The following is a 26,159-nucleotide window of genomic DNA, read 5'->3' as shown; positions in this document are numbered from 1 at the left end:
CGCGCCGTGCGTGTGAACGCGTGTTCAGCGTTCCCCTCATAGATATTATGGTTCCCCTAGCGTAGCTTCCTGGTTGCTATGTGGGGGGGAACAACAAAAGACAGGTCTCCGTCGGCGCATCAAAGCCCCGCCTCTCCGCGCTCTCCTTCTCCTCCTCCTCGGAGGAGGAGAAGGAGAGAAGGAGAGGACGGGACGGTTTAAAACGCGAGGAGGAGGAGGAGGAGGAGGCTCCTCTTCCTCGCGAGCCTCGCGTAATAACCCCCCGCCTCGCAGCGCCGTCCTCCTCCTCCTCCTCGCGAGCCTCGCTAATAAACCCTGTCTCGAAAAGCCCCGCCTCGCGCCGAAGGAGCCCCGTGCCTAAAAACGAGCGCTCTGTCTTCAATCGTACTGGTTCTCCAAACGTACTGTGACATATATATATATATATATATATATATATGAATATATGTATATATTCATATATATATATTCATATATATATATATATATATATATATATATATATATATATACACATATATATATGAATATCGAGACCCAAACTAGTGAGACCCATCGAGACCCAAACTAGTGAAAATAGCAGATCTACAAGCATCAGGAGTTTGAAGATTGGCTATTTTCACTACTTATTTAAACATTTGTTTTCTAATTTATGGAATTTCTTAGATTTTTCCCCTTTTTTTTAATGTATGACATTTTTTTAAAACATTACTGCCAGAGTTTTTTCAAAAAGTCTGTAGCCTCTGCCAGGGTTTTGAACGATTTTGGTACCTTTTCGCATAGCCACAGAATATTTTTCTCCAGTATGATTGATCCCAGATAATTTCTAATCACAGATGAGATTCAGGTGTGGTTTCACAAATGTCAACGAGGTCATTATGACCTTGTTGTCATGTATTGTTTGATGTTTGAAAATTAATAGCTCAAAACCAGTAGTTTCAAACCAAAAAACAATGTGAATTATTTGCCCGTTTGAATTTTAACATTGAAGTGGATGGAGCAGCAAATCTTTGGAAATTGTTATCTCCTTATTCGTTTGGAATATCGAAAGAGTGTCAATACTAAATAATTAGAGAATCTTTTTAGATTTTTTTTTTTTCCAGGACGTTTTTAAACGTCTTTGGCAGGCAATAGCTGAATGCCCAAAGACGTTTATAAACGTCTTTGGCAGTTAATCAGTTAAAAAAAAATGTTTTGAAATAATAATTAAAAACAAAATGAATAGGAAAAAATAAAATAAAGGGATATTTATTTACTCGTGACCCATAAAGATTTGTCCACTGTTTGGGAAACAGTGGTCTAGAAGACTCCCTGCTGTAGCCCTACCGGACCTGAACTATGCGGATGACATCTGCCTATGTGGAGTAGGCACAGGAGCTCTTAATCAGAGAATGGAGTGTGCCATGGTTGGTCTTGGGCTAAATGCAAAGAAAACGGAGGTTATCACCCACAACATCCTCCCAGACCATCTACCTCTAACGACAACAGGAGGCACTATTCTTATGTAAAACAAAAAAAATAATAGAGTCTGCACACTGGTAAAGTTGCAAAAAGCTCCGCTTGGTATTTTATTGCTCGTCAAAGTTTCGGCCTGTTCAGACCTTCATCAGGACATACACTATTCTTATGTACCTGCAGTTTTTGGGTATAGCTTGTATACAGAAAATAATTTCACCCCGTTTTACACAAATAAACTTGAAGTTGCACTCGGGATAAGAGTGTTCGTTAAATGTTTATATTGCAAATTGCAATTAAATCCATCAGGACTGAATCCAGCTTGGTGAACAAGGCTTTCTGAGGACATTACAGTAAGTACACTTGGCCAGTACTGGCTAAGTAAACATACTGTAAGTCTCGCCAAACTAAGGGACTGTCTTCAGTTGAGCACATGCTGATGTCTCAAATTCCCCCCGACCCCCCCACCCTCTCTCCCTCTCTCTACCTCTCTCTCCCTGTGGGTGTGTATTTGCATGTGTGTGAATTCAAACAGGGGGTATCCAATACAGGATAAAATTAGGCCAGCCAGGCCTTATATTGCTGACTGTGCACTGGTGGCTAAAAAAAAGCTTGGTGGGGCCTCCAGCAGCGGCACGACGAGGAACTAGAAGAGAGAGAAGAGTAGCAGGATCACTACTGAAATGGCCATCAAAGGTAAGAGTATGAACCGTGACAGCTTTGGGTTGAATGGATCACAACAGACACTGACGTATCCCAGCTGGCTAGAAGCGGTGAAGGGTGGAAGATGAACCATGTATTTGATTTGATAATTTTTCCTCATAAAGGCAGTTGTTTTCTGAATAGAGTGACCAGTCAAATGTAGAGCCTGGCTAATGTTCTTTGGTCTTTTGGTTAGTAAATAGAGGATTTGATTATGATCGTTGAGTCACTGACGACATGTGTTGCGGAGAGTGCATGTAGGCTACTGTACGTATAACCTTTCACTCTGTGTTTCAATTTGGCTGAAGAGACTGATGTCTCTGTTGATATTTGATCCAACTTGATCTAGTCACTGAGCATTGCAGGTTGGCTAAGGGTTAAATAAAAAGAAGATGAATGTTTAGGTTTGTGTTTATTTACATGTGTGTTTGTAATCTGTGCTTTGGCAAGCTTATGATCTAAATATACCCCCACACTACAATCAGACATTATAGAGAAGGCTGTTTAAGGGCCATCTTCTCTAGACCTAATTAGGGAAAGGGTGGATTTCAGCATTAAGGTGAGAATTAGATTAAGGTTTGGGTATAGGTTTAGGAAATAAACGGGGTAAGATTTTGCCAAGAGGAGAAAAAAAAAGAAGAAAAGAAAACTCTACATGCAACCTCTTTATAATGGTATGGGTTGATACCATCATTTAGCTAAATGGTTGGTACACAATGGAAATGATCTACTGGTCAAAGAATCCTTTGTACCAGAGGGTAACTGGGTTGAGCATTCAGGTATTACAGAGGAGAACATGCTTGAGTTTGTGTGTGAAATAACACAAAATAAAAGTTAATATGAATCAAATATCTATGGCAAAAAATCTGTAACTATCCGCAAAGAACTTAAGCCAATAAGACTATTAACTAGCAGACAGGCCAAGTAGGCTAAACAAACTATGTTTTTCCATGTAAGTGACTGTGTCACAGCTTATATGTGTACAGTGTACTCCTGCAGAGTTGGTCAAGCTGTGTGGGAGATCAAAGAGAGAGAACTCTGTGCCTGATGTCACCTTATTAACAGCTTATTATTAGTATTATATAAGTATATACCTGGCAGGCTTTAAATAGACACAATCTAATTACATCAATGCCACTTCTATGCTAACAAATCTGTACAAGAATAAATCAATAGATGAATCAAATAATTAATAGAAGAAGAAAAATATATTAATCAATAGACCAGTTGGGCTGGCCAATCAGGGGGGGGGGGGGCCCCCCTGATAAAATTGCCTGTGTGTGTGTGTGTGTGTGTGTGTGTGTGTGTGTGTGTGTGTGTGTGTGTGTGTGTGTGTGTGTGTCAGGTTTTAATCAGGTAATTACCACCAGATTGAAAGTGCAGCTAGGGTACTCATTTGAAACTTTAAGATGTAAATCTGACGGTGCAGATTTCCCGTACATCGTGTGAGTGAGTGTGAGTTACCTTATGCATGATACTGATCTCATTTAAGAGACTGCTGGAACACCTTTCTTGAAATAAATAATAATAAAATGCACACAGTTGCAAAGTGGAGTAAGTTGCAATTGTGTAGTTGTGGTCTACTGTATGTTAAGTGTTGATTTAAACTGGCATATCTGTGGACATGCATCTCTGTTTACCTCTGTGAGGGGGGGTTAAGGGGATCCATAACTTTGGCAGAGCAATTCTACTTCTAATCTCTCTGTACCTGCAATTTTCCCATTGTAGTTTATTTTACAATTATTCTCCTGAAAAAAACAAATTTCATTGAAAAGGGTCAAAAGCTTGTCACATTCTCACTCTATCTATACAGACAGCCAACCAAGAGACCACATTGTTTCTAACACATCAATTTCTCACTCTGTCTTTCTTAGCTCTTGTGGATCTTGTTTATTGGCGGAATGTCAAAAAGACTGGAGTGCTGTTCACTGGCCTGGTGGTGGGCCTGGCCTGCCTGTTTCAGCTCAGCGCTGTCACTGTGGTCTCTTACCTCTGCCTGGGCATCATTTGTATAACCTTCCAACTTCGTCTCTACTATAAACTCCTTGAAGTGCTGCACTGGAACCCTGAATGTGTGCATCCCTTCCAGTGAGTACACTGGAGTGCAGAGTACAAAAGCTGCCTCCACGATGAAATAGCCATACTGTACGGTAAATGGTCTGCATTTCTATAGCACCTTTATTCAAAGCGCTTTATGTGACACACACAAACACACACACACACACACACACACACCCCCCCCCCCCCACCATGCAAGGCACCAAGCTGTTCACTGGGAGCAGATAGGGGTTCGATGACAGCACGGGCCAGGGATCACACAGGGAACCTTCTGCTTACCAAACTGCCACTCTACCTGCTGAGCCAATGCTGCCCCATTTCACTTAAGTCCAGTGTATTGGTGAAAATATACCTCTTAAAATAAGTGCAAACATTTGTCTGTGTGTGTGTCCTCAGATCCTACCTGGATGAAGACAAAACTCTGACAGACGGACAGACGGTGAAGCTGGTAGAGGAGATAGTGCTTCTGATTGCCTTTGCGTTCACAGAGCTCAAAAACCTGCTCTTCATCGGCAGCATGATTGACTCTATCAAGGTCTGTGAGTTGTCTGTCCAGACTGTTGGCTCACACTATGTTAAAAAGTTGCAGCCGAACACCTTTGCAGCTTTCAGGAGGCGTAGTTACAGACTATCTGTTAGCATTCAAAGATAGTGGAAGAGTTGTCTGTGAATCATACAACTTAAAAGGGGCAGTTCATTCAAAATACAAAAAGGAACATAATAGTATTTCCCTCTTCCCAGAGTGCTATCCACCCAGATAGTTTCAATGGGATTTGCTGAGATCTAAAAATGTGTCCTTCTCTGCTTGTCAGTTTGCTGGACTCCTGTATTTGCTGACCTATGTGGGGACTGAAACCAACGGACTGACACTGGTGATAATTGGTGAGCTGCTGACACACCACAACCAATCAATACACAGTAACACCTCAGAGCATACTCATCTTCTTATATTAAAATTGGTTTAAAGGAGTAGTTCACCCAAAAGAGGACTTATTTTCTATCAATTACGCACCCCATGAAGCCTTGAATTCATGGAGATTTTTCTGTCTTGTCTTGTAGCATTCCTGAGCCAATAATTTGATGACGGGTCATCGGTCAATAGGAGACTCAGTAGGATCCGCTGGTCATCAAATTATTGGCTCAGGAATGCGACAAAAACTAAAAAATCTCCATGAATTCAAGGCTTCATGGAGTGTGTAATTGAATGAAAATAAGTAATGTTTTGGGTGAACTACTCCTTTAATGGAGTACCGGCGGGCCGGTGGACCACATTGTCAGCTCATGTCACTATGACTCAGCCATAACCATATTCTGCAGCTACATCCAAATATGGAGTGTGTCATCATGGAATCAGGCGCAAACAAATCAGTCAGCTCTATATATGGGCACAAAATGGGGCATGGCCATATACTGATGATATCAATAATCTCCATATATGGGCATAAAAGGGACAAGGACTGACAGATACAGAGATCTCCATATTTGGGCATATTGGGCGGATCGGTGATGCCACATTGAGGGCTGCTATGCAGCCTGAACGTCTAGTTTCCACATATTTCTTTATAATTAAGATGTGCTGATGAATACCAATGTGACTGCAATGGTTATTTTACCTTTATCTTGGTTTTGCAGGTGTGATTTCTGCTTTCTCCATGCCTATATTGTACAAAAAGCAGCAGGTGAGATGAATTATGTTGATTTTATGTTCAAATACAATCCTGCACATACTTGACTTATATTATTTTTTGCTTAACAATGTATTTAACACTGTTATTATGGTCACAGGTACGGATAAGAAGATTGGTTAGAGCGTTAAAGGCCGTCGTAAAGAAAATCACAGATATGTAAGTTACAGCGCAGATCTTGTGAAATGATTCAGATTGACCTTGTGAATATTTTTAGCACTAGGATCTGTAGGGACAATAAGTAAGCTGCACTTGAAAATTCAGGTCAGAATAATCACAGTAAGTAGCTACACAGTAAAATGCTCGGTGCTAATTTAAGTGTGTTAAAATGGACTCAACTGTAAGAGTCCATTTTACACTCTCATAGTGGAATTAACATTGAATATTTGACGGTGTACACACAGTATGTGAGCCACACAATATTTTCTTACGCTTGTGTATAAGGTTTGATGTAACATGTTGTCCCTTTTTTCTTGCAGGTTTGATAGTTTGTTAAGTATGGTCAAACCAGCTGCCACTGACTCCGAACCAACCCCGGTACCAGCCATTTCAGCTGCCCCAAAACAGAAAGCAAAGTCAAAGTAATAAGAGTGGTGTGTACTGTACAGTATGTGAACGAGCACCGACTCACACATAAAAGGCCCACAGGAACAGGATTGGGAGAAGGTTGAGACATGTTCACTAGGATTGTTGGAGGAGTCATCCCATTTTAACACCATAATTTGTTTATGAAAGCAAGATGTGATTAATCTAGAGTGTTTTTCTGACATACTGTCTACTTTGTATGGTACAAAAGAGAAAAGATACAACATATTCATCAATAACACACTGTGATCTGGTTTCTTAAATGGTGGCCTGAGACGTCAATGCTGATCAATGGACCTGCATCAAGTACAGCCATTGCTCAGACCAGTCACATGGCAATAAGCGCCATAAGGAACAGTGTCATAATTGATCATAACTGCATTTTGATATGCAAAGCACGTGGACTGCAGGGATGGATTAAGGTGGTGGAGGGTGAACCAGAAGTGTCTTATCTAATTCCATCATTTATCAAAGTTTCTCTATATATTTTAGCTAATGACAATATTAATCTTAACATGGCTTTTGGTTCTTCAGCTAACTAAAACCTTTTTAGTAGGCTACCTAATACTCCTTGTCTTAATGTTAATCACTTTGGTTTGTTGCTCAAATTAAGTTGTGCAATTTGTTTCTTATTTTTTATTTATGTAAACTTTGAAAAATATGAATTAAACCCTGAAGAGAGGGCTACCAAATGAGTCTTTCGGAAGTTCTGGTTACAAACTACAACATGCCACATACACGTGTTGATAATACACTCTCTGACAAATGCTGTTTCAGGTGTCAGCTGATTGACCAATCAACTGTGTGTGTTACATAAAAAATGTATCATTTATTCGACAGTTACTGTTCAAAGGTTCTCTGGAAGCGAATAATGGTGCATCAAACTACTCTGATATCCACATGTGTTAACACATGTGAGCTCATGACTTCTAAATTGTAAATGTAATCATTAAATTACACATTTTGTTCTTAAATCATTTTATTTTTTCTGTAATGTCACTTTTAACTCTGTTTAGTATTTTTCTATAGTTATTTATTAACCTGTTAATTAATTTTATGTACTCTACTGCTCCCCAATTAAAACAAATATTCTAAAGACATCTCGGCAAGACTTATCTCTTGACTCCCAATGATTCAAAGGCACCCGAAAAATACAGTGCCTCTGGTTGAATGCATTCTGTATATACACATAATCACAGATCACACATATACGTATAGATAAGTAGTTCCCAAACTTTCCCAAAAGAGAAATTAGACATTTTCCCGGGACCCAAACTATAGTGAAAATAGCCGATCTACAAGCTCACAAGGCCTCGTTTCGCTTATTTTCACTACTTCTACGTTATGGAAATTATTTGATTTTCTGATTTCATTTATGAAATACTTATTGGAATAGTTTTTTTAATTGATGAAAAGGGATATTTAAAAAGGGATACAGTCGCGACCCACAAAAATAGGTCCGGTACCGACCCACTGTTTGGAAAAAAACAGTGATATAGCACATCAATAACACTGCCAGGGTTAAGTGGTTGACTCTTTATCTTGCCTTATCTTGTGGATGTCTAATCATGCTTCTTTCATCTTTGTAACATTGCAAAGATCATTTAAAGACAGAAACATTTATTTATGTTTTTTGTCATGTTATATAAAGAAATCGTTAATGGCGCCACTCTTTGAGACGTTCCATACATTTTGCTAAGCACCATGCTAAGCAAAATCAAGGAACGCTATACAAACCCCCCACAGGTATACGAGAGCGTGCCCATAGCAAGATAAGTAATCAGAATAACTTGAGTAGTGCAAATTTGAATGCATTTTAACATTAAAGCCATAGAACATTGCATTCAGATTAGAGCCATGCAAACCTTACATTCCAGTTGACTAAAGAGCCATGCACACATGAATTTCAGTTAAACATTCAGTTTAAACGCTTGATTAATGCAAGACTCTGATAAGGTGGAGGCTGGGGTGGTGGAGGCAAGTTTTGCCAGCAGCAGCAGCAGGAACGTGTGGCATCAATTGAAAAGCAGAGATCCAGTGTAGGAGGAAGCCTATTTAAACAGACTGCCTTGTTGAGGGAATGAGGTGTGATTGGTGTGTAGGAAAGCATGGCTGATTGAAAGCAATCAGCAGACCGACAGCTGATTACAGCTGAGCGTATGAGACTTCCGTGTCCTGCTGAGCGTATGCGACTTCCGTGTCCTGCAGGAACTAATGCGATGCTTCATTTATCCATTCATACGTTGGCTATTCAAAAATAGCAGATCTACAAGCTCTGTAGCTTTGTAGCTACATCTGCTATTTTTTGAAACATTTTGAAAAACACCAAAAATGTTTGGAAACTTTTCAATAATTGGGATTGTTTTAATATAACTCTGCAGCCAAATTCATTTCAATTTGGGGGTCCTTGGCACGAGAACTACTGGGCTAGAGCTTCAGTCACAAAGATTGCTCAACTGACTAGAGTTTCAATAGAAACTGTGACATGAAGTGACAAAAGTGACATCTGCATTTCCATCTACATGCAGTATGTATGTATGGGAGAGACAGAATTGTGGTCCAAAACACACATTCATTCGATGGCCGCAATGCTCGTGCATTTATGCAATACTTATGGAAAAGCAGAAAAGCTATTCTTCTCTCGAAAAGGTGACTGAGAATGTCAATGCGGACGTGGACAGTCTGTCGACAACTATACATAGGGAGGGATGCTATGGTTATAGAGGGGTTACAGTGCAGAAACCCTTCCTCGCAAAGATGAATGCACATTCGAGTTCAGTGATGCAAAAAATCTGATGTGGAAGAAAGTGACATGTTCATACGAGTCATTTTGTCCTCAAGTGGTGAGTGCACGTGTGACGTAGGCTACACTAGAGAACGATACAGGCCTGAATGCTTGATTGATCCCTACCTGGCTGCCTATACAATAAGGGTGGCTCTCAAAATACTCTGTATCATTTATTCGACAGTAACTGTTCAAAGGTTCTCTGGAAGCGAATAATGGTGCATCAAACAACTCTGATTGATGTACTTTATTTAGTAAGACATGAGAACATCAGTACAAGTACAAATTCACTCTGATACCCATGTGTTAATTCATGTAAGCTCATGACTTCTAAATTGTAAATGTAATCATTAAATTACACATTTTGTTCTTAAATCATTAAAATGTTTATGTAATGTTGTCACTTTAACTTTGTTTAGTATTTTTCTAGTTATTTATTAACATGTTAATTAATTTTACTGCTCCCCAATTAAAAATAATAATATAAAGACATCTCAGCAAGACTCATCTCTTGACTCGCAATGATTCAAAGGCACCCAAAAATACAGTGCCTCTGGTTGAATGCATTCTGTATACACACACATACTGTAATCACAGATCACACATGTATACATATAGAGCAGTGGTTCCCAAACTTTCCCAAAAGAGAAATTAGACATGGGACCCAAACTATAGGGAAAATAGCCAATCTACAAGCTCACAATAATAAGGGTGGCTCTGTGAGGGGGGCATTTTCTTTGCATGGTTTTGTTCCCTCTGATACTGCATAGCACCTGTACTGCCTGTTCGGGTTGCATTAGCCTGGTATGAACACTAGATGGAGCTCTTGGAAAGTCACAACGCTCACCAAAGCTGAAAGATCCAGGAGGGAAGCAGTGAATCTTGCTTGCTTATAGTTAGGCTAATTAATTGATCTAAATACACATTTTCCTGGACATTGTGTTGTATGCTGGGGTTGCCTGCCCAGTTGTCAGTTTTGATTTATTAATACTTTGAGAAGAGAAGAAAAAGAAAAAAAAAAAGGCAGCAGCATGGCTATCCTACATATAGAATGCGTTTTTGTTTTTGCATTCTGAAGATGAAAATTACCTTTGTTTTTGCTTTCCAAAACAGCGAATCATTGTGCGTTTGAGAAATTTCTAGGTGAACAGCATATCAGACAAAGCTGATTAATGGTAGACAGAATGTTTTTATCAACTGACAAACTTCTTTAAAAAAAAGAAAAGAGTACAACAAGGCCTACAGTCTTATTGATGAAGGCATCCATGCCTAAGGACTCTTGAAGTCCTTGCCATCTCTTGAAGGGCCTGTTTGTTCTTACAGAGGTTCTGAACATCATCAGTCACTCTCACCATTTGATTTTACAGGGCAGTCTCTATTTTGAGAATTAAAGACTTACATTCGCGTTTGCCTGCATTACTACTGTATTATTTCACTGTTTCAGAATTAATCAATTACCAATTTTGCAATGTATTGACATAAAACAACATTAGCATTACCACACAATGTAACATTTTGGAAATGTGTATGTGAATTTGTTGGTAGGGCCTCCAATCCTTTTAATGTACATGTAGATCCAGAAGTCTAGAAAACTAGAGCACAGGTCTTCGCCAGGTCAGGTAGGTTATTGTGGGCCAGCAATGTTGGGAATGTGCCAATCAGGATGGAATATGAAAAATCGGACAGAGCCGTCTTGATCACTTGACTATAAAGATAATGTGTACCGATTTGTGTGATGTTTGGACACAATTTGTAGGAGTAATATGAAGTAATATGATTTTCCGCCTCCTGGTGGCGCTATAATAGGGAAATGTTAAAAGGGTGGCATTTATTCCTAAATGTAGAGCGAATGTGCGAGCAAAATGCCTTCATGATTTGCGGCATTTTGTTCAAAACGGGCCACTCCTGCAAACTTTAGATGTCAATCTTAACCAATCAGGATGGAATATCACATGACTGTAGAGATCATGTGTACAGATTTGCGTGAAATTTGGATAAAATCTGAAGGAGTAATATCAAAATAATAGTTTTACATAAGTCGGCCGGAGATTAGCTGTCCACAGACGGAACCACACACACGGACGGACGGACAGGGTGCAAAACATAGTCTTTCTTCCATTGCGGTATTACTACTAAAGGTTTTACCTTACTTGTCTTTTCTAAACCTGTATTATATTTTATTTCCAATATTATATTTTGTTATTCTTATTGTTAGCATAGTCTGCAGAGCATGTCACACCATAGTTTTACTACTTGTACTACACTGTATGAGTGTGTGACAAATAAACCCCTTTGAATCGTTTCATCTTCAATCTCATTTATCAGTATAGCCTCACATATTCTGTTATAGGATAAGTAACACTTACTATGAAGCCCATATCTATAATACATAACATTATAAACACATGTAGAATGCATTATAATCTGCTTATAACGCTACACAATTATAGTTCTATGCACTCAAATACTCATACTGCTTTATAAGAAGCACACATTATAAAGCATTATAAATTATAATGTATTATGCGTCTTTTAAAGTCATTATAAAAGGCTTTGTAGTTATAAATGACTACTTATGAGTGCATATAACTATGTAGTGTTATATTATAAGCAGATTACAATGCATTTGCCCTTATAAGCAATTATAAAATGCTTTATCATGTGTTATAATTAAATTAAATAAATATATTGTCATCATGTATAACAAGTACACAGAGTTCTTATAACTATAATTATACTGTTATAAGCTGATTATAATGCATTATAGACATGGGCTTCATAGGAAGTGTTACCCTAATATTTTTAGCTAATTATGTCTGTGATGAATAATACAATATAAAACCCATCTACTTAGCTTTGTTAGCTTATTAGTCAAGTTTAAAGCAATGTACTGGAGATGTTGATAGTTTATTGAAAAGGTAGAAGAAAGATAAGTACATTTCATTGTAGCTTAACATTTCCCCAATGATTAACAATGTTTTGACACAGTGACCTTGAGTTTCTCAATACAGTAAGGCTACAACATAACAAAGCTACAGTATCATAAAGACTAGTGCAAATTTTGGCAACAATATGCATGACAGAACATTTTTTTTGTTAATAAAACATATCAATATGGCACTTGAAATGAACTGGCAAATCTCTCCATATGTTCACAGTAAATGCCAGATAATATATTTTTTTACAAAAGTACGATAAAACTAGAAATGTGCACTCAGAAGAGCTCAAATCTCCGCCAGGAGACCAGGGGGAGGCAGTATAGAGACCAGGATTACTGCATGTTTTTGTGAGGGTACCTACCCCGGGAGACACAGGAAGAACATGCAAACTCCACACAGAAAGACCCTGAACATTTTCAGAAATACAGCCATTGTATAAACATCTTGTGGCGGCCATTTTACTTTCTGCTATGACTGAATGATTTTGTATCTCCTGAACCAAACATGATATCACAGAATAGGTGATGTATGTCTACCCCTATGTTTTGATGGTCAGTGATTACAATAATACAATATACATGCTGGACAGGTTTGCTGCCACAATCTACTACATCTGGCATGCTGTGTGCCATTGTGCGTAGTACGTAATTGCCTCAGTTATTAAACTGCATTATTTTTTATTGATGCAAAGCTAAAATATAACTAGACGCGTCGCAATTCTGGGAAATTGCAAAGTGTGGTTGCGCCGACGCCGGTCGCGGCCGCCGGGACTCGAGGTATACGCCGGGAGGAATACCGTCGGAGGCCGCGCGACGTGCCATTCGAATCAGGTGCCGATCGGATCCTGCCTTCGTGATACGTGCCGTTTTGATTTGAGGAAATAGGCCCCTCCCACTAAATAAATAGGCCCCTTCCACAAATGTAACGGGCCAATCATATTGTCACGTCACTCCTGATATCGCTTTTATTTCATTTTGAGAGGATTGATCCCCCCAAAAATCATGTTTTTGCATCAAACGGTTACGTTTTGTGCATTTGTGGCGCCCCCTATGGGTCAAAGTGGAAATACTTTTCGTTGAGTAAACCACCCTCGACATGTGATTCAAATTTGGGATTGACCGGACGTTTCGTTCGTGATTTCTGGCATTTTTGGTAAACTAACTTTGGAAGCCATTTACGGATGTAAGAACGGTAAGGACTATCAAAATGCCGTTTGGATATGTTTATCGCATGGGCCCAGAGATCATGTGTACCGATTTTTGTGAACAAAATATGTGGGAGGAGGAGCTAAAAGTGAAGAAAATTCAAAATGGCGGAAAATCTATCCTGACGCAAATGGGCGTGGCCTATATGGGGAGTTGCGTCTTGACCCAAGGAATCTAATAAAAAAGAAGATTTTTATTTTACGACCTACGGTTCAAGAGTTATAGGCCAAAACGTAAAGGGGGCTTTTATAGCGCCACCATGAGGCCGACTGATGTAATTATTTTTTTTATAATTTCAGACTAAATTATGAACCTCCCCTCTAAGTCTTGTAACTCTAGCCCATACTTGAAATACAGTTCTCTCATTTTCCCATTAAAGTGGATGGGGACATTTAATGCACTAATAAATCAATATCAATTAAACTATGTAACCAATCTCTTAGCAAAGTACAAGTGCACGATTCCCGTTGAAGCCGGTCATTTTGACATATAGCACGAAATTGGGGGGAAAAAAACTGTGGGAGGACCCGGAGGAGTAGCGTGCCAAAATAAAGTTTATCTAGGAAGAATAAAGTCTGGTTGCCCTATTCGGGCAACCACACTAATGATTCAGATCATAGTTTGAAAATCCTATGGCAGTTCAGTTGCGGTCATCACAGCCTGTCAAGTGTGCAATGTTCTCATATTTCCCAGTGTTGCATGTATAGGCCGCAATCAAAGCAGTTTGCAGCTTCATAACGTGGTGGCTACCTCCAGCCTTCACTTTATCCCCCACAAAAACACAAACAAAACTTACGCAAAAGCGAAACTGATATTAAGAGGTCAAAATTAATATGCAAGTTATAATTGACAGCGAGCTGGTCTTTGTTGGGAAATAAACCCCGAGGGTGATTAAATCCCGACTCGGAGCAGAGGGATTCAATCACCCTGAAGGGGTTTATTTCTAAACAATGACCGGCTCGCCGTCAATTATCCCGCTTATTACACGCCTACTTAATAAATTAAATAAATTGACCCAAAAGTAACATTTATGCCAGTTGCGGCAGTCCGTCCAGCTTAACACGGTCGTCTCGGAAAACAGGAAATGTTGATCAAATAGAATACATTTTTGGTTACTGCATTGTCTATCTCTCGCTTCAAATGTTTTCAAAAACATTGAGAGCAATGTTTAGCTGTAAATTACATTGTGCGTTTGCCATGTTGTTGGATACGGCATAAAATGAAGCAGCACAGCCAGGTGCTCTGAGCCTTTGATTAGACAGAGGTCTGAGCTCAGCGGTCATTATTCAGAAATAAAACACAGCTGAGTCAGTGGTTGACTAATCAGAATCAAGCATTCAACCAAGTCGTGTAAAAATGTCGGTTAACAGTTACTTATTAACATCCTTACTGGGGAACATGCAGTAGGAACTTGGAACTTGAGACCCTGAGAACATGGGCCCATGTGAACTTAGGACCCTGGCAATATGCTCCCCTGAGAACCTAGGCTAGACTTAATATCAGTGCCGCTGTATGCAAGTTGCATAGTTTTAACACTTAATCCCTTTGTTCAATAACCTTGAAAATACAGTGACCGTAAAAAGTACAATATTCAATATGACCTTAACAACTTACAACAAACATTTACCTAATTTTGTTTTAACTCCAGTCTGTTGGAGACTCTGTCGAGTCTTTTTTACCCCCTAAATTATCCCCACACTCGTGTGCGTGTCACTGCTAAGCCCTACAGTTGGTCATTTGGGAGGGTTGAAAACGCATGAAGTCGCCAGCGGATGGGGGCTAGCTGCTTCTTTTCACCCGACAGTGAGGAGTTTCACCTGGAGGGCATAACGCATATGGAGGAACACGCTATCCAACCTAGTTCTTATCCCTGCTGAACAGGCGCCCTGACCAACCCTGTAGGAGTCGCTAGTGCAGCTACAGAGATAGCCCTTCCTGCCTGGCTTCTCACACAATACTTGACATTCCCTTACTAATACGGAGGTAACTTGTTGTTAGGGGTATGTTATCACGTTTATATCTGTGTTACTATGACGTTGGTTTGTACCTGGTGTTTGTGATGGTCTAGTTCTGGTACATCCCATAAGCCGGAGATCGAAATTGACTAGCCTAGCAGGACGCTTATCCCATAGCCTGGAGGGACGGTTGCTCTTAAAGTATAAATAAATGAATAAATTACAGTTGTCTTGATTGATTTGAAAAATATTTGAGAAATTAGGTCCTTAGCCTGCTGTCAGCATGCACAAGAAATGATGGGCCACACACACACACACACACACACACACACAGGGCCGAACGCATGATCTCCTGGCGGAGATAACAATCACATTTGAATAGGGATTGTGACTTTTTGCTCCCATTCAGAATTCATGAATCACCATGGAATCTTTTCAGAGCAAGTCCGTCAAATTACACATCAATACATGTAAGTAGGCTACATAAGCTTTTATATTCCTATACATACCGTTTAAGTTTAATAATCTGACAGTGTTATTGTCTCTGGTCTAGGAGGTTAGGGATCAACATACATTCTGAAATGTGCCAATATGCTAGCAGCTATAGAATTCTGTAATTCTAACACAAAAAAAAAAAGAATACTGCAATAATGTTAGATTAGCATAATAATGAAAATAAATGTTTGGATCATTCCCTTATGTGGACTGTTTTTCTTGTATTTATTTTTTACGTTGGTGACTTGGTGCAGGTGTATGGGATGTGGCAGCCTTGTGTGAACAAGAGGTTGGACTAAGCTTAGGTGGTGTGTGTGTGTGTGTGCGTGCGTGCGTGCGTGCGTGTGTGCGTGTGTGTGCGTGTGTGCGTGTGTACTAGCTTTGAGCTATATGGCTAATTTATAGGCTACATACTGTGTGCTAGACGGAAATAATGATTTTCAAATGAAAAAACATTGATTTTCAACTGAAAATCATTTTTCAATTGACAATCAGCTATGTTTGGCCGACGACAGATGAAATATAGACATTTTATGTCAATACTTACTCATTCTGGAATGCATGAGTTGGTAGGAGGCAGATGTTCTGAATGCACTTCTGGAGATACACCAGTAAATGCTGAGGAAATACATGGCACTTCATATATAGAAACAAATATCAATAAAGACAATTTGATGAGCAAAAAAGACATCAAACTGGTGATAACTATCAGTGTGATTTACAATGCCACCGGCTGGTTCATTTCCAGGAAGCTGGGCTGTGAGTCAAGTGGATTTCATGAGCTTGATATCAGTCAGAATGAATGACTGACAGGGTCCTTGCTTGATTGTGTGGTCAGGGTGCGTCTTGTCACACGTAGTCCTCCCGGTGATTGATGTAAACACGGTCCTCTCCGCTCTGATGACACACCCACTCGGGGCCGGACATCTGATGGTGGGTGGGGCTTTGGACTCCTTGCTGCACAGGCCGTGTGGTAGGTGCTCGCTCAGCTCTCTCATACCTGCGCTCTGCCCTGCGGGTCTGCAATGCACATCACATCAAGATGATGTCATTGCAGTCGCTATTTATATATACTGTTGCTATTTTAAAAGAGAGTGGGCAGTCCATTCCCCATTTGCCTTTAAACAGTGTAGGAAAGCACAGGAGGAATGATGTGGCAGGAGTTGATCCTAGGCCAGTTGGGTTACATGTAGTTCAGGAGACTATGCTTTAAACAGGTGAATACTGTATATATTTTTTGTGGTACAGGTATACAATGCAAAATAATAGACTGAATGCCGCAACCACTTTATGTCTACAAACACAGATTTGAAGGCAGGACAAAGAATTATCAGAAAGGAGGGTGAATAATGAGGCATTGATGTACCGGATGATAGTGATTAGGGTAAGACATTATCTTACTGTGGATATATTCCTTTTATTTGTGTTTGTATCAGAAGAATGCTTTAACACAGTTTATGCATCATATCAAACAAAGCAATGTTTTATAATGTTTGTATTGCATATCATATATTTAGGCAATTAATTGATTGTGTAAGAATATGTCAAATAATTAGATGTAAAATGAGGGAAGTGGTGGGGTTTCTTAAACACACAGTTCACTTCATTTTGGAGGGTGAAAGACTCTTTCTGGTGTGGTTATAAATGGGTAAATTTGATCTCTAAAAGCTGGCAATGATCTCTCTCTAGCAGCTATGAACATCCTGGTGTGTCAGTGTGCTGGAGATGATTACCTGACACAGCCATGCCACTTGGGAGGCATGGACTCCAATAGGAATGGCAGGAGGTCTCTCTGTATAGGGAGGAGGGGGCTTGTGAGTTGGGGGGAGATCAATCCTGCAGAGAGACGGGAGTGAAAGGAGATTTTAGTCAGTGAAAAATGTTATTGTGTGTACAATGACATACCAGCCACATCATTTAGAAACAGGATGATAATTAGAATGGTGACAATACATATAGTAATTGACCAATGTGTACTTAAATGTGTTCGGTTACATTTCTAAGTTTAATCCAATTGTCTTTTCTTTAGTATTTTCATTAAATAGCCATATTCATGTGGGAGTGGGGTTAATAGACCTGCATACTACAGTAAATTACATAAAGTAACAATACATTGGATGAGTAATGGACGCTGCGGTTAAAATTCTTCAGAGGGACCTCCATTTAAGTGAAGTAAGGTTGAGGTCATAGTTCACTATCTCATTAGTTTAAATGGGCTGAGACCTAGATATTGACCTGAGCCATTCATAAAGTGATGTCATCATCATACAGTAGCTATTGATTTCCAACATTGGACATTCATTGCCTAGAAAGCCTTATAGTCAGTCAGACATCCTCATCGTGGTTCTGTTACTTTCTCGCTCGATGGGATTGTGGCTTTACAGCTCATGTATTCACGATTGCACGCTGCCCCACATCCATTATAAAATGGGCTTTCATATCTGTGTGGTGACAGAGATGAGGCCAGGTTGCATCCCGTTCGTCCCACAGGGACATCCATTCAGGGTCGCATTTAAAGCCTAATTTATACTCCATGGTACGACAGTGTTGCTTGACAAAAATAATGCATTGTGGTTGTAGATCAGTTCTTTTTGGCAGGCGGCACTGTAGCGCGATGGAGTATTAAGCTGAAATTACGAGGAATTTGAGTTGGGATTAATTGCAAACCACTAGATGCATGCCTCTGGATAAGTGAGGATATATCCTCAGTCCCAAAAATAGACCATTGTTAGAACCGTATTCTTACCACCAATTTGAGGATATCTTAGAATTGCAAGCTCATTAATTTTAAATGTCAACATTTTTAGAACTCCTGCTAAATGTTGTCCTTTGCCAAACCCAATGCACACTGATATTTTTTACGGGACCCTGATTTGGCCAGCAGTTTCTCATATTTCACATGGAACTGCGAGGTACAGCTGTACCAGCCACGTGTGCATCTCAAAAGGAATTAGAGCTTTAGAATTAAGAAATAAAACAGCACACATACAAAATGATGTCAGTGCACTCAAGACTTGAACACATAACATTAATAGGGAAAGTCAAATGAATTAAAAACTCCACCTTGCTTGTGACGCACTTACGCACGCACGACCTAGTTCCCAGGTAAATAATTTAATCTAGAAGTTCTTTGCCCTGGCCCCTGACACCAACATTAACATGAGTGCAGGTCTAGCATGGAAACAAACACAGCAAAATAGGATAAGGGCTTCCTGCCAAGACAGCAATTACCTGCCACCTCTCAACCTTGTACCATAACCTTCCTGGACAATGGACCGTGCCACGCATTCCCAACAGAAGCATCCATCAGAATCCATCCAGTTAACGTCATGATGCAATATGCCATTAATTAATAAACTGATCATTTTCTGCAGCATGAATTATTTGTGGGACTCACACTTTGTCAGTAAAGACGGGGGGAGGGGCCTTCCGGGCAGTGAGGATGACGATGGTGAAGACCGCAATGAGGAACAGAGCGAAGACCGCACCCATCACAGCTCCTACCACAGCGATGGAGTTTGACCTCTCCTGTTGAGACTGGTCTAGGGTGGAACAAAGAGGAGCAACGTATTTGAATGTCACACAACAGCAAAGACCAAACAACATGACAAACAACAAATGCTGACCTGTACGCAAGCTGTTGCGAGCAGGCCGGTAATACAGACAGAACAGAATGACGGGGAATTTCTTCCCCATGTTTGTTTTAGCGTTTCATGGCGGTGTGCGAGTGTTGAGCCGCAACTGATGTGTATTGCCCATGGCAGGTTGATGGCTGTGCCTGGCAGCTCTACGTTGCAAGGGGGGGATGGGGGAGAGGGGGTTTACGCTTCCTTCACTGGTGCTCGGGTTTAGCTTCGTCAAACTCTCCACTGAGCATTGCTCACATTACGCCTCCATCTCCCAGCATCCCACCTCCCTCTGTCCTCTGTATGAGGAGCTCAGTGTACCATTATGTCGCTGTTAAGTTGACTTTGTCAGACCATATGCTTGTTTTTTTATCCCCTGTGTCGCTGCCCCGAGAGGAGATTAGGATTAATCATGATTAACATGTATTAATCTGACCCCCCCAAAAAAAACAGGCTTTGGCTAATCAGGAGCCATTGCATCAACTGTGGTTGATGTATAATCCTTTGGGCAGGTAGTGTGTAAGACTGTGATTGTGGGGCATTGAAAGAAGCAGAGGACATAAGGTTGGGGGTGTTGGTGTGACGGTCAATTTGAGTTGCTTTAGCTGTTGAGGTGGAACGAGGGAAAAAATCAATAATGTGCTGAGAGGAGAATCCTAAATAACATCTTAATTATGATGCAGAACAAGCTGGGACTTTAGAGTCGAGCCCCTGAGACCCACTCTGGGACCTACATTTCTTTACTCCCATGCCCTTCATACCCATATTAGCTTGTATTGAATTTAGCCGTTATAGTTTGGTGGGAGATCACACTTTGCAGCAAGGCAGTGGAAAAACATCAGTAGGCAGGGAGAGCCTAAACTAAGCAGAGGATGCAGTCACATAGCCTTTGAAGACATCCCCTCTTTGATAACCATGACAACAAACTTTTGGGATGAGTCAGGCTGAATGACAAAAAGAAATCTGTTACTCACGCTGCCCTACTTTTTTTACCTGAACAAATACACAGCCATGAAGAAATAGACACATGGGGAAAACTAGGTTTTAGCTGTAGAAATGCAGCCATCTACTTAAACCTTCTATATTTTTGACCGGGGTCACCCAGGGCTCTATACTACTGTAGGTCCGCTAAATCTTCCCCTCAACACCAAATCTCTTCGCAGAAAATAGACAATCAACAAGCTCAAAATGTGTTGCGATGCATTATGAGTTTGTAGATTGTAGATTGTCACAGAGCAGGCATTTTGAAGGAGGTTAACGAGAGAGAACCTCAAGGAACAGATAGTGATATAATGGTGGGGATCAGTATGAACCAGGCACATTTGTTTGCATAGGGTAGGTAGTCCAAAATGTCGCCGCCCCCCATTCTTTCTCTTTATTTGAAGCCTAATCCTGGTGGTTGTTTTCTGAGGGTGGCAACTTAAAGCCACTGCTGCTTGATAGTTAAAATCACAATTCCATTTCTCACACAACCAGATTGTATCCTTCTTTGCTGCCTGCGTAATAGTGTCTTTCTGTTGTGTGCTTGTAGTGTAAAAGTGTCCTTTGAAACTGTAGTGTTGAAGGAAGTCAAACGGATTGACTTCTGAATGGAGGCTCAAAAGAAATCAAGGTTTTACTGATTAAAGTCATCGCTAGCAGAGAGCTGCTTTGCCCTTACTCGTCAGAACAAGCTGGCGTGCGGCTCTAGACTGAGCATGCTCCATTTCAAGGTCACAGCAAGAACTGCTGTGGCCACAATAAGATCTATTGAAGAAACGACAGTGTGATGGAAGTAAACTGATTGCAAACACATTTCTTGATTACTTGAAGGACTCCAGTGCTAAACAATGCCAAGGTCAACTTGACATTTTTGTCTCTTTTGTTTCCCAGCTCGGCAGAGCGCTCTGTAGAGCAGCGGATACAAAAGGGACACGTCCAAATCCAAACAGTCGATTCTATCATTTAACCAGGCCCTGTGCTCGGCTCCACTAGCCTGTCTCCACTTTCTGTCTTTTGCAGCCAGGTAGAACCAGCAAAGCCTTACAAGAAGACAGCCTCTGTCACCAGCCCCTGATGAGCTTGTTGCCATGGGGACAGAGTCAATGGGCTGGAGAGCGGGGACGTTTGGGCCCAGACATAAACACTCAGCGTTTAATTTTACCAGCTGGTAGACACAGGGAGAAAGGCATTGGGGTGGGTTGGGGGGAGCTGGGGGTTCACAAAGGAGACGAGCTGTTCAGTGGAGAGCAAGGGGGAATCCTGTCCTGGCTGTCACGAAACAAAATCAGGACAGGACAACAGCAGGGAGGGAGGGAGGGGGAGAAAAAAAGAGAGTAGGGGAGGTTCTTCATCTCTCCCGACTCAAAAAAGAAAATGCTGCTGAGAGGAGAGGAGCACTCGGGAGATAAATAAGTGAAGCATACAATCCAAGTCCGACAAATGAGGAAACATATCGTTGCAGTCAGGCAGAAACCTTGCATCTCCATATTTCCACTTCATATTTCAACATAATTAATGCCCTACTTCGTCATACTACAGTGTCACACAAAAGTAGCAAAGATATCCGATCTACAACGCGTCCCACAGTCTGTTTTTTGAAAAATAAATATTGAACCAATGAAAAGCATTAACAAGAGCTTGTGACTAAATAATTACTACATCAGATCCACTGGAACACAGGTTATTTTTTTAACAGTTTTGGACAAACGAGGATTCCACCCGACAGCAACGATTTTGTATAGCACAACTGATTCAAAGGAGTAGATACATCCCCCTCCCCGGGGGAATGGGGGGGGGGGGCTGATTGATGCCTTGATGACAAGTGCGTCTCTTGACACAAATAATATTTTCAACTGGATTAGGTGTCGACGCAACACTCTTTTTCAGCTGAAAGGTTATTTTTGTCTCAACACTTTGTTGCTGAAGCATCGAGTAGGCTTTAGGGAACTGCAGATGACGTAATTTCTAGAAGCACAGTGAGCTGGGAAACATTCAGCGGAACAGAACTCACAGGTGCTAAGGTGCTTTATTGAACAAAAGTATCTCAAAACTCTTTACAAAATAATGTGCCATTGTCATTACTGATACAGCTGTGATATTTATTTTTTACTCTTTTAAACTAATTCTTTATACAAAACACAAGGAGAAAGTGCTTTAATGCGAGACTGTTTAACCCGTCACTCTTACGCAGTCTGTTATGCAGACAAGGTTTGATCACCAAATGTGGCTACAGTAAGTACAGCATTTACCATCGTTTATATTATTTTAGTTCACTCTAACTGCATGCATTTGTTCTTGTTCATCTGTTCAAATAATGTTGCCGTCATAACGACCAGTCAAGAACACAGAAATGGATATGGCATAGATGAGTTAAATGTCTTGAGGGAACTCAGAGACCAAATGTAGTGAAAAATCAAAGGCAAAGAGACAAGACAAACATTTCTTGGAAGCCAACCAAAACATGTCCCCATCATTACATACCCTAAAAAAAGATATACAAATTAACCAAAATTAAAATGTTTGGGTTTCTAAGGCACCAGTGTTCATGTTTCTGAACCCCAAGCAGAAGAATTTCATGAATCCGTTCCAAGACTTTGCAACTAACACGCACAGAGATAACGCCAACAGGGATAATGACAAACATACGCCACGAAGCAAAATAATATTGGCAAATTCTGAATTTCATTGTTAATCAAAATCAAGAACATGATAAGAATGTCTATTCTGACTGTATTCTATTATCACTGAATATGTCCTCCTAAAATACCTCTCTTGGATTAATGAATTCTACTGTACTCAACAGTGCTTCACAGATGACACCACATACATTTAAGTATTGGATGGCAATGTCTGCTTGAAGGTTACTCGTCAAAATACAAATAATTAAAAAATACTAGTGCTCTATTCACTCACAAAAAGAAAACAATTGATAGCAAAGAGTGGCTAAGAACATAACTCTAATTCCACTTTGATAACAGTTACTGGGATATCTAATTGTTCTAAGGAATCTTTTATCTCTACTTCAGGCTAGAAGGACCTGTCTGAAAAGGTGAGACATTAGGTTTCAGTTGTCATTCATTAGCCAATAATACCATGTCTGATACACTATTGTCATAATACATACAATATAAACATATTTTGGCATTTTAAAATACTGTATCTGATTGTGCCATACCATTATGGTTGGCACCTACTCACAAAACACTTGCGCATGTGAAAAAAAGAAATACTGTTGAGTTTTCTTCTCCATGCAATCTACAAGTTTTAAATGTGTTTACGTGAAATAAAAAATGTATTTTCTTCTGTGGCTACCCAACCACAGAGGGCTACAAATTAAATGTGGTTGCAGACACTATCTATCATTTTATTTGCAAGTGCAATTACAATGTGATAAATCAGATACCATATAGGCCTACTATGGTTCTGATTTTCAAATACATCCAATTTGTGCAATAAAAAAAAGGAGCTTTCCCTCACTGCATTTACTGTATGAGGGTTAAATAAAAGGCAACCATCTACAGTATCTGTGGTAGGAAATAATGGATTCACTGTCACAAATTATTATTTTCCCCCTTCGACTAATAACCTAAGTTGCAACTATTACCGAAGGCCTAGCTAAACAGATGCTCTAGAATTTACAAATACAATAATCTGTTGCTAGACAGCAGCAAGTGCATATTATCTAGTGGACCACAAGGGTGCTATGTAAATGAATTAATCTTCTGCAAAGCATGAAACAAAACAAAAAATACAAGTTCTTACCCACTTAAACCCTATATACAGTACTTCATTGACCGGAGTCCCCCAGGGCTCTATCCTTGGCCCAATTTTTTTACCCCTCTACATCAAATCTCTCACAACGTGCTGTGTTGCGAGCTTGTAGATCGGCAATGTTGGCCTATCATGACATGCCCAGAATAGGGATGCTAGGGTTCAAGTGTTTAAGCTAGAAAGACGTAAGAGACTAACATGTGTTTTCCCAGTAAGTTTGTAAATTAAGGCCCGAATGTGACAAATGACGTCTGCAGTTACATTTGAGTGGAGCAGCATACAGGCTGAGGCAGACCTCCTGGCTATTCCCCTCCCACTCTCCACTCATTTCAGCTCGTCTTATCTTTTCTTCTTCCCATCCCGCTCTCCTGGGGACGACAGCCTATAGGAGCTGAGGACACTGAATCACTCTCTCAAGGTTTCTCGTACTTTCTAGGGCATCATTTTCCAAGACATTTCCACGACATCGGCGATCAAATTGACCAGTGGCAAATTGACAAAGTGCCACATCATTGCAGCTTGTAGTGTTGGCAACCCCCCCCCCCCCAACACACACACACACACACACACACAATTTTCTTTAACATGATGCATTTGGCACCATCATTTGTGGCACCACCAACCGCCTACCTATGTATTAAAAAAGGACCATACTGGTTATGTTGCATGTGTAGCCTATGCACAAATCACAGTATACTTTTTTTTTTACAACAATTTTAAAAAGAACACCAGTTCCCCCTCCCCCAAACTTTCAGACGATGAAACATACATTAAAATGTATCTGCTTCTCCAGCTGATAAGTGTCACTGAACTCATGGGTGTCTAAATTTCATTCGTCAAACAATCTTTTCTCCAGGGACTATTTTTGGGAAGACTTTTCAAATAAATGCGCAGTTTCATCACCATTAAATATGCAACACTATGTAATGTTGACAAACAATAAAGGCCACATAAGGTTCATGATATTAAGATTACTACCTCACGCACGTTTCAAGTCCTGCAAATTCATTTCTAACCGTACTGAAATTAAGGGTAATATAAAGCATACCATGAGTTGTAGTCAATGGGCTAAACATGCCAGTGGTATGGTCCTTTAAGGCCAAAATAGACCAAACAGATCATCAGCCGACAACAGCGGGGGATTCACATTGTCAAGGGTCAGCAGACTCAGCAGTGATCCCTTCAGACCAAACACTCTCGCGACACCGATGGTCGCCTCCTCATTTACACAACTGGTTTGAAAATTATCTGCATGGAGAATGCCGCCACCACACATCCCCTATTTAAACTGTATGCTAACTAATTCAAACTTGACTGACTACAGGCGACAGCTGTGTCTCGATTTCATTTTTGAGCCGAGCTCCCGACATCTGTGAGGCCGGACTTCAGTCTAAAATATGCCAACACAACAAGCAGACTACTTCCAATTCTCTTTACCCCGCTGTTTTCCCCGACCACCGGCTTGGTGTATTTTAAGCTTTACACAGGTGGCTGTAGACTATAATTAGAGGGTAGCACAAGATTTCTCAAGCAAATCAGTGCAAGTTTTAGCAACACACACACACACACACACACATACATAGCAAAAGACGGTATATTCATGTAAAAAAAAAGCTACAAAAAAACAATTATGAGACTTCAGTTATATAAATGAACTGAAGTATACCAAGAATTGAAAGTAAACTGCCAATCCTTCATTAACCTGAACTAAAGCAGACAGTAGTGCATGTGTGTTGAGCATTAGTTCCAGCATCAAACACACAAACCTGCTATTTTTACCCTTCAACACGCAATTAGGGCATTGTCTTGGGTCCATGTAGTTTGGCAGTCCACTCTGGCCACACAAAGAACAAAATATAAAAAAATATATAATAATCAAGTATCAACCAGGCATCTTGAACAGATGAAAAATATGTT

The 26,159-nt window shown here is 40.3% G+C and overlaps 1 protein-coding gene across 1 annotated transcript; it reads left to right on the top strand.

Annotated features, from left to right (window-relative positions):
- The first annotated feature begins 2,016 nt into the window (after positions 1–2,016).
- rtn2b (reticulon 2b) lies at positions 2,017–7,585 on the top strand. The gene is made up of 7 exons (XM_080435341.1): positions 2,017–2,151; positions 4,032–4,245; positions 4,612–4,750; positions 5,028–5,097; positions 5,848–5,894; positions 6,001–6,059; positions 6,380–7,585. The coding sequence occupies exons 1-7, from the start codon at positions 2,139–2,141 to the stop codon at positions 6,483–6,485; spliced, it is 648 nt and encodes a 215-aa protein (XP_080291467.1). The 5' UTR covers positions 2,017–2,138; the 3' UTR covers positions 6,486–7,585.
- The last annotated feature ends 18,574 nt before the right edge of the window (positions 7,586–26,159 follow it).

This window comes from Gymnoscopelus braueri (genome assembly GCF_963280865.1).
Source record: "Gymnoscopelus braueri genome assembly, chromosome: 8".
In the NCBI taxonomy this organism is placed as follows: domain Eukaryota; kingdom Metazoa; phylum Chordata; class Actinopteri; order Myctophiformes; family Myctophidae; genus Gymnoscopelus; species Gymnoscopelus braueri.
Note: the sequence above shows the minus strand (reverse complement) of the source record. Positions and strands in the feature narration are given on the sequence as shown.

Excerpts from the sequence above, each read along its gene's own strand:
- rtn2b (XM_080435341.1), top strand. Across the intron at positions 4,751-5,027 it reads GCATGATTGACTCTATCAAG|TTTGCTGGACTCCTGTATTT; the intron begins GTCTGTGAGTTG and ends TCTGCTTGTCAG. Across the intron at positions 5,895-6,000 it reads TATTGTACAAAAAGCAGCAG|GTACGGATAAGAAGATTGGT; the intron begins GTGAGATGAATT and ends TTATGGTCACAG.